This window comes from Manacus vitellinus, unplaced genomic scaffold, assembly GCF_001715985.3.
Source record: "Manacus vitellinus isolate BGI_N305 unplaced genomic scaffold, ASM171598v3 scaffold_0_pilon, whole genome shotgun sequence".
In the NCBI taxonomy this organism is placed as follows: Eukaryota; Metazoa; Chordata; class Aves; order Passeriformes; family Pipridae; genus Manacus; species Manacus vitellinus.
The window spans coordinates 22,224,193-22,238,285 of NW_021938789.1; the positions used below are offsets into that span (position 1 = coordinate 22,224,193).

At 35.1% G+C, this 14,093-nt stretch overlaps 1 protein-coding gene across 5 annotated transcripts in view; it reads right to left on the minus strand.

Annotated features, from left to right (window-relative positions):
- Positions 1-14,093, minus strand: part of CLOCK (clock circadian regulator) — a 56,404-nt gene that overhangs the window by 14,485 nt on the left and 27,826 nt on the right. For 4 of the 5 annotated variants that reach the window (XM_008927451.3, XM_018069278.2, XM_018069293.2 and 1 more), the window contains 9 exons: positions 12,067-12,158; positions 10,644-10,733; positions 8,553-8,673; positions 7,312-7,425; positions 4,652-4,770; positions 1,596-1,678; positions 1,256-1,362; positions 516-663; positions 224-299 (listed from right to left, as the gene is read on the minus strand). In XM_008927451.3, coding sequence (XP_008925699.1) covers positions 224-299; positions 516-663; positions 1,256-1,362; positions 1,596-1,678; positions 4,652-4,770; positions 7,312-7,425; positions 8,553-8,673; positions 10,644-10,733; positions 12,067-12,158 — 950 coding nt within the window. Of the gene's footprint in view, positions 1-223; positions 300-515; positions 664-1,255; positions 1,363-1,595; positions 1,679-4,651; positions 4,771-7,311; positions 7,426-8,552; positions 8,674-10,643; positions 10,734-12,066; positions 12,159-14,093 lie in introns of those variants that run through there. The other variant, XM_018069299.2, reaches the window with a different exon arrangement.

Genomic DNA, 14,093 nt, shown 5'->3' on the forward strand with positions numbered 1-14,093 from the left:
ATGCACATTAACTCCTGAAAAGAGGAAGGTAAGTGTTACAGACAGAGTAAACAAACACTCTTTCTAGAATTCTTTAATCATTTTAAATAGTCATATTATTTAGAGATCGAATAATTACTATATTTGGGGACAAATGGGATAAAACACTTTTTGCTGCTGTATATTTGTTTAGTTACTATTTTTTGTATGAATTAAGTAAAATAAAATTATATAAAATACTCACTTTATCTGCTGTTATCTCTGGAAGAGACTCTTCAATACCAAGTTCTCGTCGTCTTTCTGCTCTAACTTCTGCGTAACTAGAAGAACAAACCAAGTATGACTACTATGTTGTTGGATGGTTTAAAAAATATACCTCAAAAAACAAACTCCACAAATCTACCTTGCTTATATCTCAGGAAATTTTCCAATGGTTCTTTAAACTGCTATGATTTCTCTACCTCCAAAAATACCAGCAATACAGCTCGCATGCCAGTACAATTTCTCTAAAATAGATTTTTTAAAAAATAACCTACCTTACAACAGTGTGCGTACAGACAATAAACTCTGGCCTGGAATTCCACTGGTGATACGTGATATAGTAATGTGTTTGCAGCCAAATCCACTGTTGTCCCTTTGTAAGGAATCTGTAGTAACATGACTTCCCTTTCCCATATTGCATTACTATAAAAATGAAGAACAAAGGTCACTGTCTTTCCAGGCTGTAAATATTCCAGCTACATAAAAAAACATTACTTCCCAGGTTCATCTGGCCCAAAACCACGTCTAAATTCAGTATAATCACAATGACTAAGAACTGATTTAAAATTTTCTACCAAAAAAAAATGTAAGCTGCATTTTTCAAATAACTGCAGAATTCACACTTCCATTTTTGTGGGGCTTTTTACATTTGTGAAAAATTTATGTGCAAAGAATTTAAATACAGCTTTATGAAATAAAACACAGCTGAACAAAAAGCTTATGCTATTACACGTTTGCACTTATTAAACATTATAGAGCCTTTTAAATACTATTGGTAGAACTGAAGAAGTGTTAGTCATAGAGCTGTGCACTCCAATTTACCACAATGAAACCCTGGAGTGACAAGATAAAGTTTTATAGTTCTATATCAAAAGACAAAATATCGATAAAGATCAGCTGTACAAAAACATCAACTGAATGGGAGAAAAGACCACTCAAATATATCACAGATTTTCACCAGAACAGTTGTACAATTTAACAAACTTGCTCATTTTAGTGATTTAGTTGTACTTACAATGCTCGTGACATTTTGCCAGATTATCTAGATCATCCACATGATAATAATCATAGCCTGATGTTCCCAAAACTTCAAATGGAAGATAACCTATTATGGGAGGTGCCCTAATTAATAAAAAAAATAGTCATTTTATTTTCATGCACACACAAAAAACCCAACCCAAACCAAAATTATTTAATTATATAAGCTTTCTTGTTTATAGTATGTGCTCTGAAAAAAATTAAAAATTAAACCCAACACAAGCTATGAGTAGTTAATGCTGATTAGTGAACTCTAAATATTACAGCCACCACTGTGATTCAGCTACTATTGCTGCTAAACATAGAAGGAATTGCACCTGTGATCCAAGAATAGGAACTTCCATTCTAAGCTATGTCTAGATGTGAACTCTTCGTTGGGTTCTTCAACAGTGCACATTTCCTAAAAAGTAAAAAAATAAAAATCTCTCTCAAAACTGCTCTATTCTATTTCATAAGCTCTTTGAAAATTCAGACGTACCTAAAGTTAGTAGATAACATTAGTTATATTATTTTAAACAGCTTCATTGTTTTTGCTTGTTTAGATGCACAGTACTGAGACAGAATCTAATCTCAGTTGTGCCAGGCTGACACTTGGTTGATTTAAATGGACTAACCATGGCATGAGATTAAACTCAAGCTCAGTATCTACATAGTAGTACAAGCAGAAATCAACAGTTCCTGCAGTTACAGTTTCAAATTGTAACAGGCTAAAGAAGAGATGAAACACTCCCATCAGACACTCTGATTACAGTCTATGTTTAAAATAGATAAAAACATTAGTAAAATGGTCACATTATTCTGAGTTTAGGAACAGGATTCTTCCCTTTTTAGTGAATACAGAGTACTCTAAATCTCTTTGAGGGCACAGACACATACTATAAATAACACGCTATTCTTATGTTTAGAACTCATAACAAGTAAGAGAATGATTGTATTGCCACTATTACAACAAAACCTCAAGGTACTCTGCACGTTGTTCTAAATGTATTCCACTTAAATGTACAAACGCATGTCACTCTATTTCTACTGTCCTCTTCCAGGAGGTAAAGATGCCCCACCAAGTACTGTGCCTCATGCAGAGACACTAACAAGACCACATATCCCAAGCCAGTCAATTCTTTTGCAAACTCCTCTGGTAATACCTTCCGGAAAGGAAGATGGATGATGGAATACATGCATACCTACAAATACACCCCGCAAAGAAGTTACAATAAAATTAAAGATCAGTAAATCTTTTTTTTTTTGGATACATGCACACGTTTGTCATTTTTAGGAGCTTGAAATGGTATTCCCAGTGCCAGGAACACATTAGAATCTACTGATGATCAGATACTACAAGACTCTTCCAAAAAGTGCAATATGGAAGCTGCTGCTGAACTGACATAATATTCATGACAGGTGTGAGCAGATGAGCACACTGCCTTGTCAACAAGGCATCTAGTGAAGAAAGGACTTTCATTTGTAACAAAAAGTATTCTAGTAGAAAGAATCCTTTTGCCTGGATTAATCCTGCCTTATTGATAGGCAGGATTACTGATCCTGCCTCAATGTTTTAAAAAATGTATAGAACCAAATGCCTTCACTGGGGAGCAAAATCTGTGGCATAATTTGTTACAAAAGTGATGGGGTCATATGCATAACCTAAAAATGTGAACTTTAAAGGTGAAAAAAGCACTGTATATCCTTGAGAAATTATATTCTAGGGAAAAAAAATAATCCAGAACCATATACCATCCAAAATAAAGATAATAACTGACAGATGACCAGGAAGGTTCTACCTTAAATAAGGCAATCAACCACTAAAATACACATCTCATTACTGGCTGCATCATGCATGAAGTTATGGGGATGTTAAAGTTCCTTACACTTATTTGCTAGAGTCTAGTCAACACTAGTCTCAATAATAACAGAAGGTATCAGAAGAGTATAAACAGGTATTGTCAGATTAAGGCTTCACTCTAACATTAGTCTTCTTCACAAGAAGATTTCCCAGGTGAACAGCGTTGAAAACTTCCTTGGGCACTAAGGGCTCAGAGGTTCAGGCACAGGAATGAAACTTTGACCAGAGTATATAATCTGTAAGGTTTCAGCCCACAGGAGACTGAGAGACCTGAAGATCATAAATGGATGTTCCTCAACTTTCAGAAGTAGGAAACAGAGAAGTTTTACTATAAACCATCAGACTTTAAAAGATAAAAGTATTTGCAAATGTTGGTTGGTCTTTTTTCCCTGAGTATTTCGTGAAGCAAAAATCCCACATTTAACATCTCTACCAACTGTAGGCATAACAGAAGAACACTACTTAGACCTGCATGGAAAGGAAAGTCTTAGATGAAAGATTTCCACAGCTTCAGGAAAAATAAAAAACAAACTTTCTCTGGCATAGTATCTGGAGATACACAATTCCTATTCAGCCTGACAGACCTGAAGAAGTTTATATGATTTCTCCATAGGCTCCTACTATACTTATGAAGTGCAAAGTATGTCTTCAGAAGCTACCACAAACAGTCTTCAGCTTAAGACATCAGTGCTCTAAACTCAGAGGCAGAATCTTTAAGTGTTCAGAGTTCTTGTATTACAGAAAACAGCTGGGCCCAGCAATGGGTCACATACATTTCATGGCATTACTTTACTACTGAATTCCAAGAACAAATGTTAGATAGCAGACTATTCTGTAGCTTGAATCATATATTTGCATAAAACATGTAATCTGAATCACAATCATAGGCTATACTGTACTGTACCCTGAGTATTTATTTTTACTGATTTTGTTGAGGAAGGAGATAATACTTAGTGATCTACAAATTTCATACACATCCAATTCTGAACTTGGAAAGATACCTTCACATTGCACATTAGCAGATAAACAAAATGTTCTAACAACTGAGTTACTGAATAAATTGAAACAAAACAAAGGACTTCTACTACCTCATACCCAACTCTTTACTGACAAGTAATGCAAGCTTTCATTAAGCCCTCCCAGATTTACTTCTGTGTCAAACTGCAGCAAGACCATCAGTAACACAAAATTCATGTCCAAGTTTCAACTAAAATTAATAATTTCTCCAGTGGAAGTGGGATCTCGATGAAATCTTTCATTTTAAGTTAATCTTAAACAATTCCTGTGGACTTCTTCCAAATTTATTTCCTGCATATTACTATTTTATATGACTACTTAGAATTAGCATTCACCATAACTTTTTTTGATACTTTGCATAACAGCCTGTTTGAAGAAACAGACACTCTCAGTTTCATATAATAAAATTCCTTATGATTTTCATTAATATTTTAAATGTCATGTGCATTCTCTCTGAAGTTTTTCCATCTGAAGTCCATTAAAAAATTATATAAAGGTGATTTCATTTGTACATACCTTGATAAATTGAGGTGTAGCTAGTCTAACAGTGGCTACAAAGCAAACTTTCTCTTCATATGAAGGCCGGTGTGATCTCTGAATAGTTCCTTCAAAACCATTGTGCGCTGAGTTGGAAACTGAGGGAAGACAGAGGAGAAGAGGGCAACAAAGAAGACAATATAAGCACAGAGGAAAATGGCAGTAATATCACGAGACAAATGGCCCAATATTTACCTAATGTGGTTTGCTTGTAACTTAACATGTATAAAGAAAAATGCTACATATCTATACCTATATGCACAGAATAGTAGTTATAGAGTAGTAGTGGGAATACAACCATCAAGTAACTTTCCTGAAGAACTAAAATTACAGTTATTATGGTATTATCTGACAGCATTTTTAAGAAACTAATAACAGTTCTAATCCTTGGTAACTACTAAAAATGACTGGATTACATTTTCTTCAAAAATGTTTTTAAAATTTATCTTTTGTATCAGGTTTTGCTAACTTTTCCTTTTGAACTCTGAGATATTTATTTTCTAGACTTTTATTACATTTAAGCAACACATGCTGAAGACATACTGAACAACTGAAGGCACAATAATGTATGTGAAAGAATAAGGATCTTAAGACACTGAGCTCAGCACAAATTCCACTTACTGAATCATTGAGATGGAATCATAAGGAGGCAAAGGATGGTCTAGACCACAAAACGGGTTAACCTTATCTTTAATTTCCAGCAATTATTAATTTTGTTCATGTTCACTAAGCTCTAATGATGGTGACTTCAAAACACTATCAGACTTTTCAAAGCCTGACTGGTTTTAATTCAGCTCTAGATTAGAACCCCTACTGAACTTTCTTCATGCAATGTAAGCTTACATATCCTTGCTCTTTCCATTAGAAAGGAGGTAATTTCCTTCCTCTTTATCTTAGCCCTTGTCCTTTATTTTTCAGAGTTTATCTTGCCTCATAAGTTAGATTTTTAAACTGCTTGCTTTCATTGCTGTACTCTGAACTCTCCTTGCCTGCTGTATTCTGACAAAAAAGTGTCAAAAACTGGATGAGAACATATGAGTGCTAAGAAGTGCAGTGGGATTATTTCATGTAGTTTAAACTATATTTTAGAAAGGCTTTTACAATTTCACAATTTGATGATTGGTCGTGGTGATTTAGTCATGTTCAGTTTACATTCCACAGTAACTCCTCTTCCTAAAGGACTGCTATCTAGCTGACTGTAACCATCCCCATTCATATAGATTGATATTCCTAAATGAAGTAACTTGCATTTGTTCTTAGGCAATTTTTCTGAGTTTTTAGCCCAAAATTTTCTAAATTTGGGGCTGAATTTTATCTTGGTTTTTACCGTTCTTGAATCATTTCATGACTGCAAGCTACATTCCACTATACTGATCAAATCCAGAAGTCGTGCATTAAAACTCCATTTTGACAGTGAACATTGGTAACCTTTCCAACCAGTTTTTGCAGCTGCTCTCCAGTAATTTCAATTAATATCTGCTTTCATCTTTGTGAGAAGAGAATACGATAACTGACATAAACATATTTAAAAATCACTTACTTGTGTTTTATTCTCTTATTCACACAGTGTGTTACTCTTTGGTAGAAGAAGTTGAATTGATTTGATGCTATTTCTACCTGAAAAATCCACCCTGAAAATGTCTGCCATTCTTTGCTAGCTTCCTGAAATGCATATATAGTTTAATTATTTGTTCTGGAATATTTCCCAATATTGAATTGCAACTGATAGGTCTGCACTCTCCCAATTCTTCATTCCAAGACTAGCACTGTATTTGGCTTTTTCAGGACTGTTTCATGTCTTTCCTATAATATTACATAACTGCATTTGGCACTAAGACTCAATCTCTTCCCATTTTGTGAGAAAAACACCAGTATCACATAAAACCCCCACAGATTTATTTACAAAATACTGGTTTTAATAATGTTTTTGGTGGTGATCTTTATCAAGATCTACTACTGACTACACTGCCCAATCCATTTGTCTGGGACAATAAACATGCCTCTCAAGTAAACAGTCAGCACAGCCTGGCCAAACAGATTATAAATACAGTATAGAGGAAACATATTAGTATATAACTAATAAAAATAATTTCAACGTAAGGGAGTAGGAACTCAGAGCAGAAAACTGTCCTGGCCCATCCACTCATCTGAGTGGTAACTTCTACCGAGTGAAAGCACAGAAATGAAATGGTGGGGAAACCTACATTTTGCTTCCCAGTTGTCTGTGTAATGAGAACTGCAGGTACTCAACACCACTGATCTCCAAGTTTGCCACCTGCTTGAATAGGGATTACGCCTAACTAAATTCAGACTCTATTTTAAAGCATTTGCTTAAATTTCTCTGACATTCTTTTAAAGAAAGTTTTATGAGATACTAGTATTCTTTAACTGAAAGCATTAAGCAGAATTACTACATTTTGCATCCAAACTCACAGACCTGTAATACCCGATAGATAAAAATGCTAATACCAGTTTTTCTTCTTTTTCATTAAATCAATATAGAAGTCATATAACTCAGCTTCAAGCTCTTCTTTTGAAAGACTGATTTTAGTTCATCATTATGTTCTGCACAATGGTCCTAACGTGGTTTAGCTGTGGAGCTGCCTAAGAATTCCACTCTAATTGCTGAAATTACTTACCATGATTCAAACATTTGAAATTTCCTATAAATTTTACATATTCATATGTAGGTTGCTCTTTTGGATCTATTGTTCCTCGCAGCATATGGCAACAGAATTCTAGTTGATTTTTTGCTGAGAAAAAAATAAACAAATCATTAGGCTACATGTTTGATGAAGCACATGGCCAACATGTAGTGAAAACCAGGAATAATTAAGCAGCATACATACTGCGATACTGTAAGTGCTGTGATTACAACTGGCTACAGCCTCTGCCTTTAACCAGCATGACATTAACTAACCAAAATAAAAGGATAACTTCTTTAGAATTTGTACATGTAGGGCCTGAATGTTAATGACATAAAAAACCTCTCAGAACTAGAGCTATATTAAAGATGAAGATGCCCTAAACTTTAGTTCACTTTAAGCATGTGCTTCCAAACCCCATTAGGCTGCTATGTTTTTATTCTTGCCAACTGCTACAATTGTCTTTATAGAAGCTCTATAAACAAGATGAACATTTCTAATACACGGGAAAGCCACAGAGTGAACTGCAATGCTGAAAATTCTAGTCTTAGGGAGAGGACACAAAATAGTGCTTCTGTTCTTCAGGGCTCTGAAGAATATGCTTCTGCTTAATTAACACTGGAAAAACATATGACACAAAGTAGATAATTTTTAACGCAACTACTATGCTGGTTTCATCGGGATAGGGTTTTCTGCATAGCAGTTTACATGGTTCTGTGTTTTGGATTTGTGACTAAAGTAGTACTGATAACATAGAGATGTTTCAGTTATTGCTGAGCAGCACTTAGTGCAAAGGCTTTCTCTTTCTCACATCGCCCTGCTAGTGAGGTGTGGAGGCCGGCGGTGCACAAGAAGCTGGGAAGGGACACATCCAGGAGAGCTGACCTAAAGGATATCCCATACTATAAGACACAATGCTCAGCAATAAGAGCCAGGGAAAGGAAGAAGATGGAGGCATTTGTACGTATGGCATTTGTCTTCCAAATTACCCATTACACATGATGGAGCCCTGCTTTCCTGAAGATGGCTGAACTGCCTAATGACATGAAGTAGCAAATCAATTCCTTATTTTGCTTTGCTTGTGCACACAGTTTTGCCTTAACCTGTTAATCTGTCTTTATGTCAACCCACAAGTTTGCTCACTTTTACCCTTTGCACACCCCACTGGGAGGAGTGAGCAAACGGCTGTGTGTGGCTGAGCTGCCTACAGGGGTTAACCTGAAATAACTACTTACATTTTAAGTATTCCGGTGTCAATGAATCACTTTCCAGCAGATGAGAAGACAATATTTTATAAATTTCTGAATGTTCCCCCTCTGGGATAAAATTAAATACACTCTGATCCACAAGATCAGACTAAAAGAAAAAGATTTAATAAGCATTAAACTAATGCAAGACATACAATGTCACAAAGCCTACTATTTTAATGCAAAACAATTCCACAGTTTATTACTGACTCAACAAAGCCACCTGCTGGAATACACATGAATATTTTGCAAGAAAAATCTCACTCTGTTTTGCCTTAAGTTTGACACTGCAAACCATTTGCTGAAAACTACCGTGAACACAGCAGATATACATACTTGTTAAAGAGCAACGGAGCTTGTATTAACCTCCCTGGGATGCAACAAGTTCAAGTAAAGGAGCATTTAAAGTAGAAATTATAGGGTGTTGTTCCAGGGCACTCTAACATATTGGTGGCATCCAGTATACTGAAATGATACCTTGGAACAAAAGAATATCCTCCATACTTTACACATACTATTATGTAACCAATAACTATATCCAATTGCAATTGATTTCATGAATACATTTGTGCTAGTTTTGGCTGGAATAGAGTTAATTTTCTGCATAGCAGCTGGTATGGGGCTATGTTTTGGACCTGAGCTGGAAGCAGTTCTGATAATTCAGGGGTGTTTTAGTTATTTCTGAGCAGCACTTACAGAGAGCCGAGGTCTTTTCTGCTCTTAACCCCACCCCACCCACAAGGAGGCTGGGGGAGCACAAGGAGCTGGGAGGGGATACAGCCAGGACAGGTGACACAAACTAAGCAGAGGGATATTCCATACCATATGGCATCATGCCCAGCATGTAAAGCTGGTGGAAAAGAAGGAAGGGGGAGAACATTCAGAATGACAGTGTTTGTCGTCCCAAGTCACCATTATGCATGATGGATCCTACTCTTCTGGGGATGGCTGAACATCTGCCTGCTCCCTGGGGAGTGGTGAATGAATTCCTTGTTTTGTTTTGCTTGCATTCATGGCTTTTGCTTTACCCATAAAACTGTCTTTATCTCAATCCACAAGTTTTCTCACTTTTACCCTCCAACTGCCTCCCCCTGTGCAGGGATGAGTTGCAAGTTACCACATTTTCTAATCAGTTCCACAACTATGTACTCAAAACTGGGAACAACAGAGATGAATGCAGCAAAACTGAACAGCTGATTATATGCATAAGAGCATTTGGTAAGTATCCAAAAAAGAGGGATCATAAAATGTATGTTTAGAGTATATAAATCACACCTAAAAGCAAAGAACAAATGTGCCTCTGAGAACTTGGCAAATTCTACCAGAAAAGCCAAAAATATCACAATTACCTGCACATTTTTAAACATTGTCAGACTGTTATCATACCTACCTTAGAGGAAATTATTTAATCTCTTATCACAGAAGGACAACTATCCTTTAACAATATATTGTATTTCTTATCTCGAAAATAACTCAGTTTCACTCATCAATTCTTTGCACTTTTAAGAACTAATTTGTCTCACTTCAGAATAACATTATTCAAAGGTAAGTTTCTAGAATGTTAAATTTACCAGTGAGCAATGCTACTGAGACTAAAATGAGTGAATGGGGTAAACCCCAAAGTATATACCTAACTTAAAAAACAGAACCAGCAGCAATGTATTTCTTATCAGAGTGCTTTGTCAAGAAAGAAGTAAAAAAGTAGTTTTAAAAAATTTCAATCATACAGATCTTTAGTAATATTCTTCTGATTCATGTAGAGGCTGTGTTAGGTGTGAACTCTAAAGGATCTCCTGCAGTCAACTGTGTTACTTCAGTTACACTGAACATAAACTGATGCTAGTCTGGCATCATAATCCTGCCTAACAGAGAGCCGACTGCATTCCGCATTTCCAAAGAAAATGTTTAATACAGGAGACAGACCAGTAAGAAGGAGTTGTGCTGAAATAAAAGCAGAAACATTAAAACAAAGCATACATCTATACTATAATGCCAAACCAGCCAATGATTAATTAGTACTCACCGCAGAACACCAATCATAGACAAACTGATATGTTACTGAAAGCAATTTGTACTTACTGGCAAATGTTCAAGTAAGGGAGTTATACTTTCAGACACATATATTATATTTCCATCTGTCATAATTGCTAAAAAAAAACCATCAAGAGCCTGAAATTAAACATAACGGGCAGTTAAATAAAAAGAAATAGAACATACTAAATACATTAAGCTATATTCAACACACAAAATCATGTAGATCAATTTTAGTTTAGTCTATTATAGAAATGGCAATATCTTTCCCCTCTAAAAATTTTTAGTCTTGCTTTTACACTATGAGCATTACAATTCCAATACTGTTCTGTCGTTAAATATTCTGTAATTTCAGAAGCAAGTACATCTATAGCTAGCCACCGTTTTCCCCCACTCCCACTCTGCCTGTTTGTTATTTTTAATTCCATCATCATTTTAAACCTCAGAAAACTCATAAAAATGAGCTAGAGACAAAAGCAAGATGTGGATAAACTAAGAGAAGAACAAGTAAAAGCTGGCAAAATTAATGAATTTCGGTATTTAAAAGTCTCAGTATCTCTCAACCTCAATGAAAGAAGCTTGTAGTAAGATTTTACTGAGACTTGAAACCTGTGAGATACAGTTCTGACTACCGTATCTTCTACTAAACTCGAACTTCTTTCCTCTGAACACAACACATTTTAGTTGAACACTACCAAAAAAAGCTTGACAGAACTGTATTTCTAGACAGGAAATTTTAAAGCTCACATCTTCAAAAAAACTTCTTAGAGGATTTTTTTTTTAAATTTAAGTACAGAAAATCAGAACCTTTAACTTTTTATATCTGTGCATCAAAGAAAAGGTTTAACTATGGAATGATAATAAAGAAGTGTTTGTTCATTTATAATACTTTTTATTTAACTATTATTAATAATTGCTTTACTAACAAAATATAAATGACTTAGGTTCATTTCCAAGGAAATGACAGCTTATACTGAAAGTTTATTTCTAGTATTTTTGCAACTATTCATGTAATCTTCTTCAGCAAAGTAATGCTTTCACACCAGTTTTGGAAAGCGTAACAAGTAAAGAAATTAAATATTTATTGCTCACAAGTTACATGGATGTGTTGAGTCTTTTTCATAATTAGGATTTTAATTTATGCATCAGAGTTCTTTATTTATCTAGTACCTTCCTTATGTTGATAACTTAAAATATCCACTTAGACAGTAAACATGTTCATTTATGGACTTGCTCTGTTTTTATGTAATTGAACATGCAGTTAAAAGAAAATCTGATTTGACTTTCTGAAACACTGTGATTTTTTGAAACACTGCATACATAGGAATTTTGACTGTTTATATTCATGAAAACAGATTGTGACAATTAAAATATGAAAATAAAAAGATATGTCAACAAACTGAAAAATTCCATAATGTAATGACTCCTAGGGAGGAACTATTCTACTCCCAGAAAAACAGAAAAAATATACCTCTAACATTAACTGTGTGAACTCTTCATTACTAAGGAATGTTGGCTTCCAGTCCTGTCGAATTTCACTGGCATCTGATTGTGCAGTAATTTCTAAAATCAAACATATATATATAGTATAAGGATTCATACTTCCAAAAGCCATTTTTTCCCACTAAGCTACATATACACAGTTAAGAAATAGTAAAAAGTTCTCCAGTTTCCTCTGTTGTTCATTCTTTACATATAGATGTTTTTCCTTAAGAAGAAAATAAATGTCTTCTCCAGCATGTCGTAATTTCATTTGTCTTCTCTTTCCTTCAACCAGTTTCTGCTACAGTCTTGCCAGACTTCAAGGTAATACCAATGTTAATTACAGTAAGTAATGGGTTTTTGATAATGGAAAAATACTCTTTCCTCTGAGACTACAATAAAACATTTTATTAAGAATGTTGTTTACAAAGATTTAGAAAGCCAAAATTCCTGAACAGTTCAGGCCATTAAAATGGCTAAACTTCAAATATCTTGGCCAATCCTTGTCATTCTAACCCTTGCACTAAGAACTGTCACTGTCCTTTCTCTTCTTCCTACTCTTTTCTGGTTACATTTAGGAAAGAGTAGGTTTTCAACAAAGATTGTTTAGAGCTGTATGACAGACTCCACTCTAGAATTCCGTCTGTTACACAGACATAGATGGATTTTGACATAGGTGACTTTTGAGCAGAGATTCCTGTAGGAGTTGAGAAATATATAATTAACTTTCCATACACAGGCAAGAGAAACAACGGCTGCTAAGCAAAATCTGACATCAGGTTCTGAAACTGATGCTTCCTTATAGACTGATAACTGAAACCAGAAGCAGTAAGATCACACAGTGCTTCAGTCTAGATGAGTAACTAAGGCATCACAGAAGGGCTGGTTGCAAGCACAATCTTGAACAAGCAATCAAGTATTCAGACAAATTGAAAGAACCAAACTATGTCTTTAAGGCTTTTGGTTTCTAAAGGACAAGTACAAAGACCATAAGCTAGAGTGTTAGTTCAGATGGCTCAAAGAGCCAGAAAACCTAGAACTGAGATAAATATGCAAAGGGCTGGAACAGTTCATAATTTTGTTTCCCACACCAAAGGGAGAAAACTTTACAAAAGAGCTTGAGACTTAACTAAAAGAACAGTAAACAACAGCAACATCATACAAGAAATTGGCTAAAAGAGGAAAGTTGCAAGAAGAGGTTAAAAAAGTATCAACAAATAAGACTTGGCAATTATCAGATCTCACAAAAGTTATAAATTGATCAGGCTTTTGCTATCTGTTTTGAAATGGTATCACAAAGCAGGAAAAGTGGGCTGGAAAATAAAAAAAACCTAAGTATAATCCCAAATCTAATTTGTCATATAATACCTAGGGGCAAGTCAAAGGACATGGAAATGAAAAGCTCTGCCACCAAAGTACAGGCAAAATTCAAGGAACTTAATGCATTCAGTCGACAGGACATAGATAATCTTCACTTTAGAACTGGAAAAGTCTGATTCATTGGCTCATTCTGGCCCTTATAACTATCCTATTTCAGAATCAAAAGAAATGGAAAAAAGAAGAAAAAAGTCATTCGGTCTTCTACAGTAGAACAGATCTATGCTAAATAAAAGTTGAAGTTCGTGCCTTTAACAAATCATTCTGAAATATCCTATCACAAGTACAGGTGTTCTTTTACATTTCCATAATTAGAACAAGTCTGATACTGGAAAACAGAGCCAAAGTAACACAGAAAGAACTTGTTTCACTTGTTAACTTCAGGGAAATGCTTAAAAATTCTGGCAGAACGTTGCACTCAAAGATAAATGGCAGTAAGATCACATTCCTGAGCTAGATATCAGATAGAAGCATAACCAAACTTGCACATTGAACTCCAGTCTTCCAAGTCCTGTATCTGAAGTAACTTTGCATCAGCACTGCAAACTCTCAAAACAGATTTCCAGCTGGGCCTAGATGTGTACCATTTATCAATGGGTTATAGGAATATCAGTCTACCACTTGCAATTAAAAGCAGTT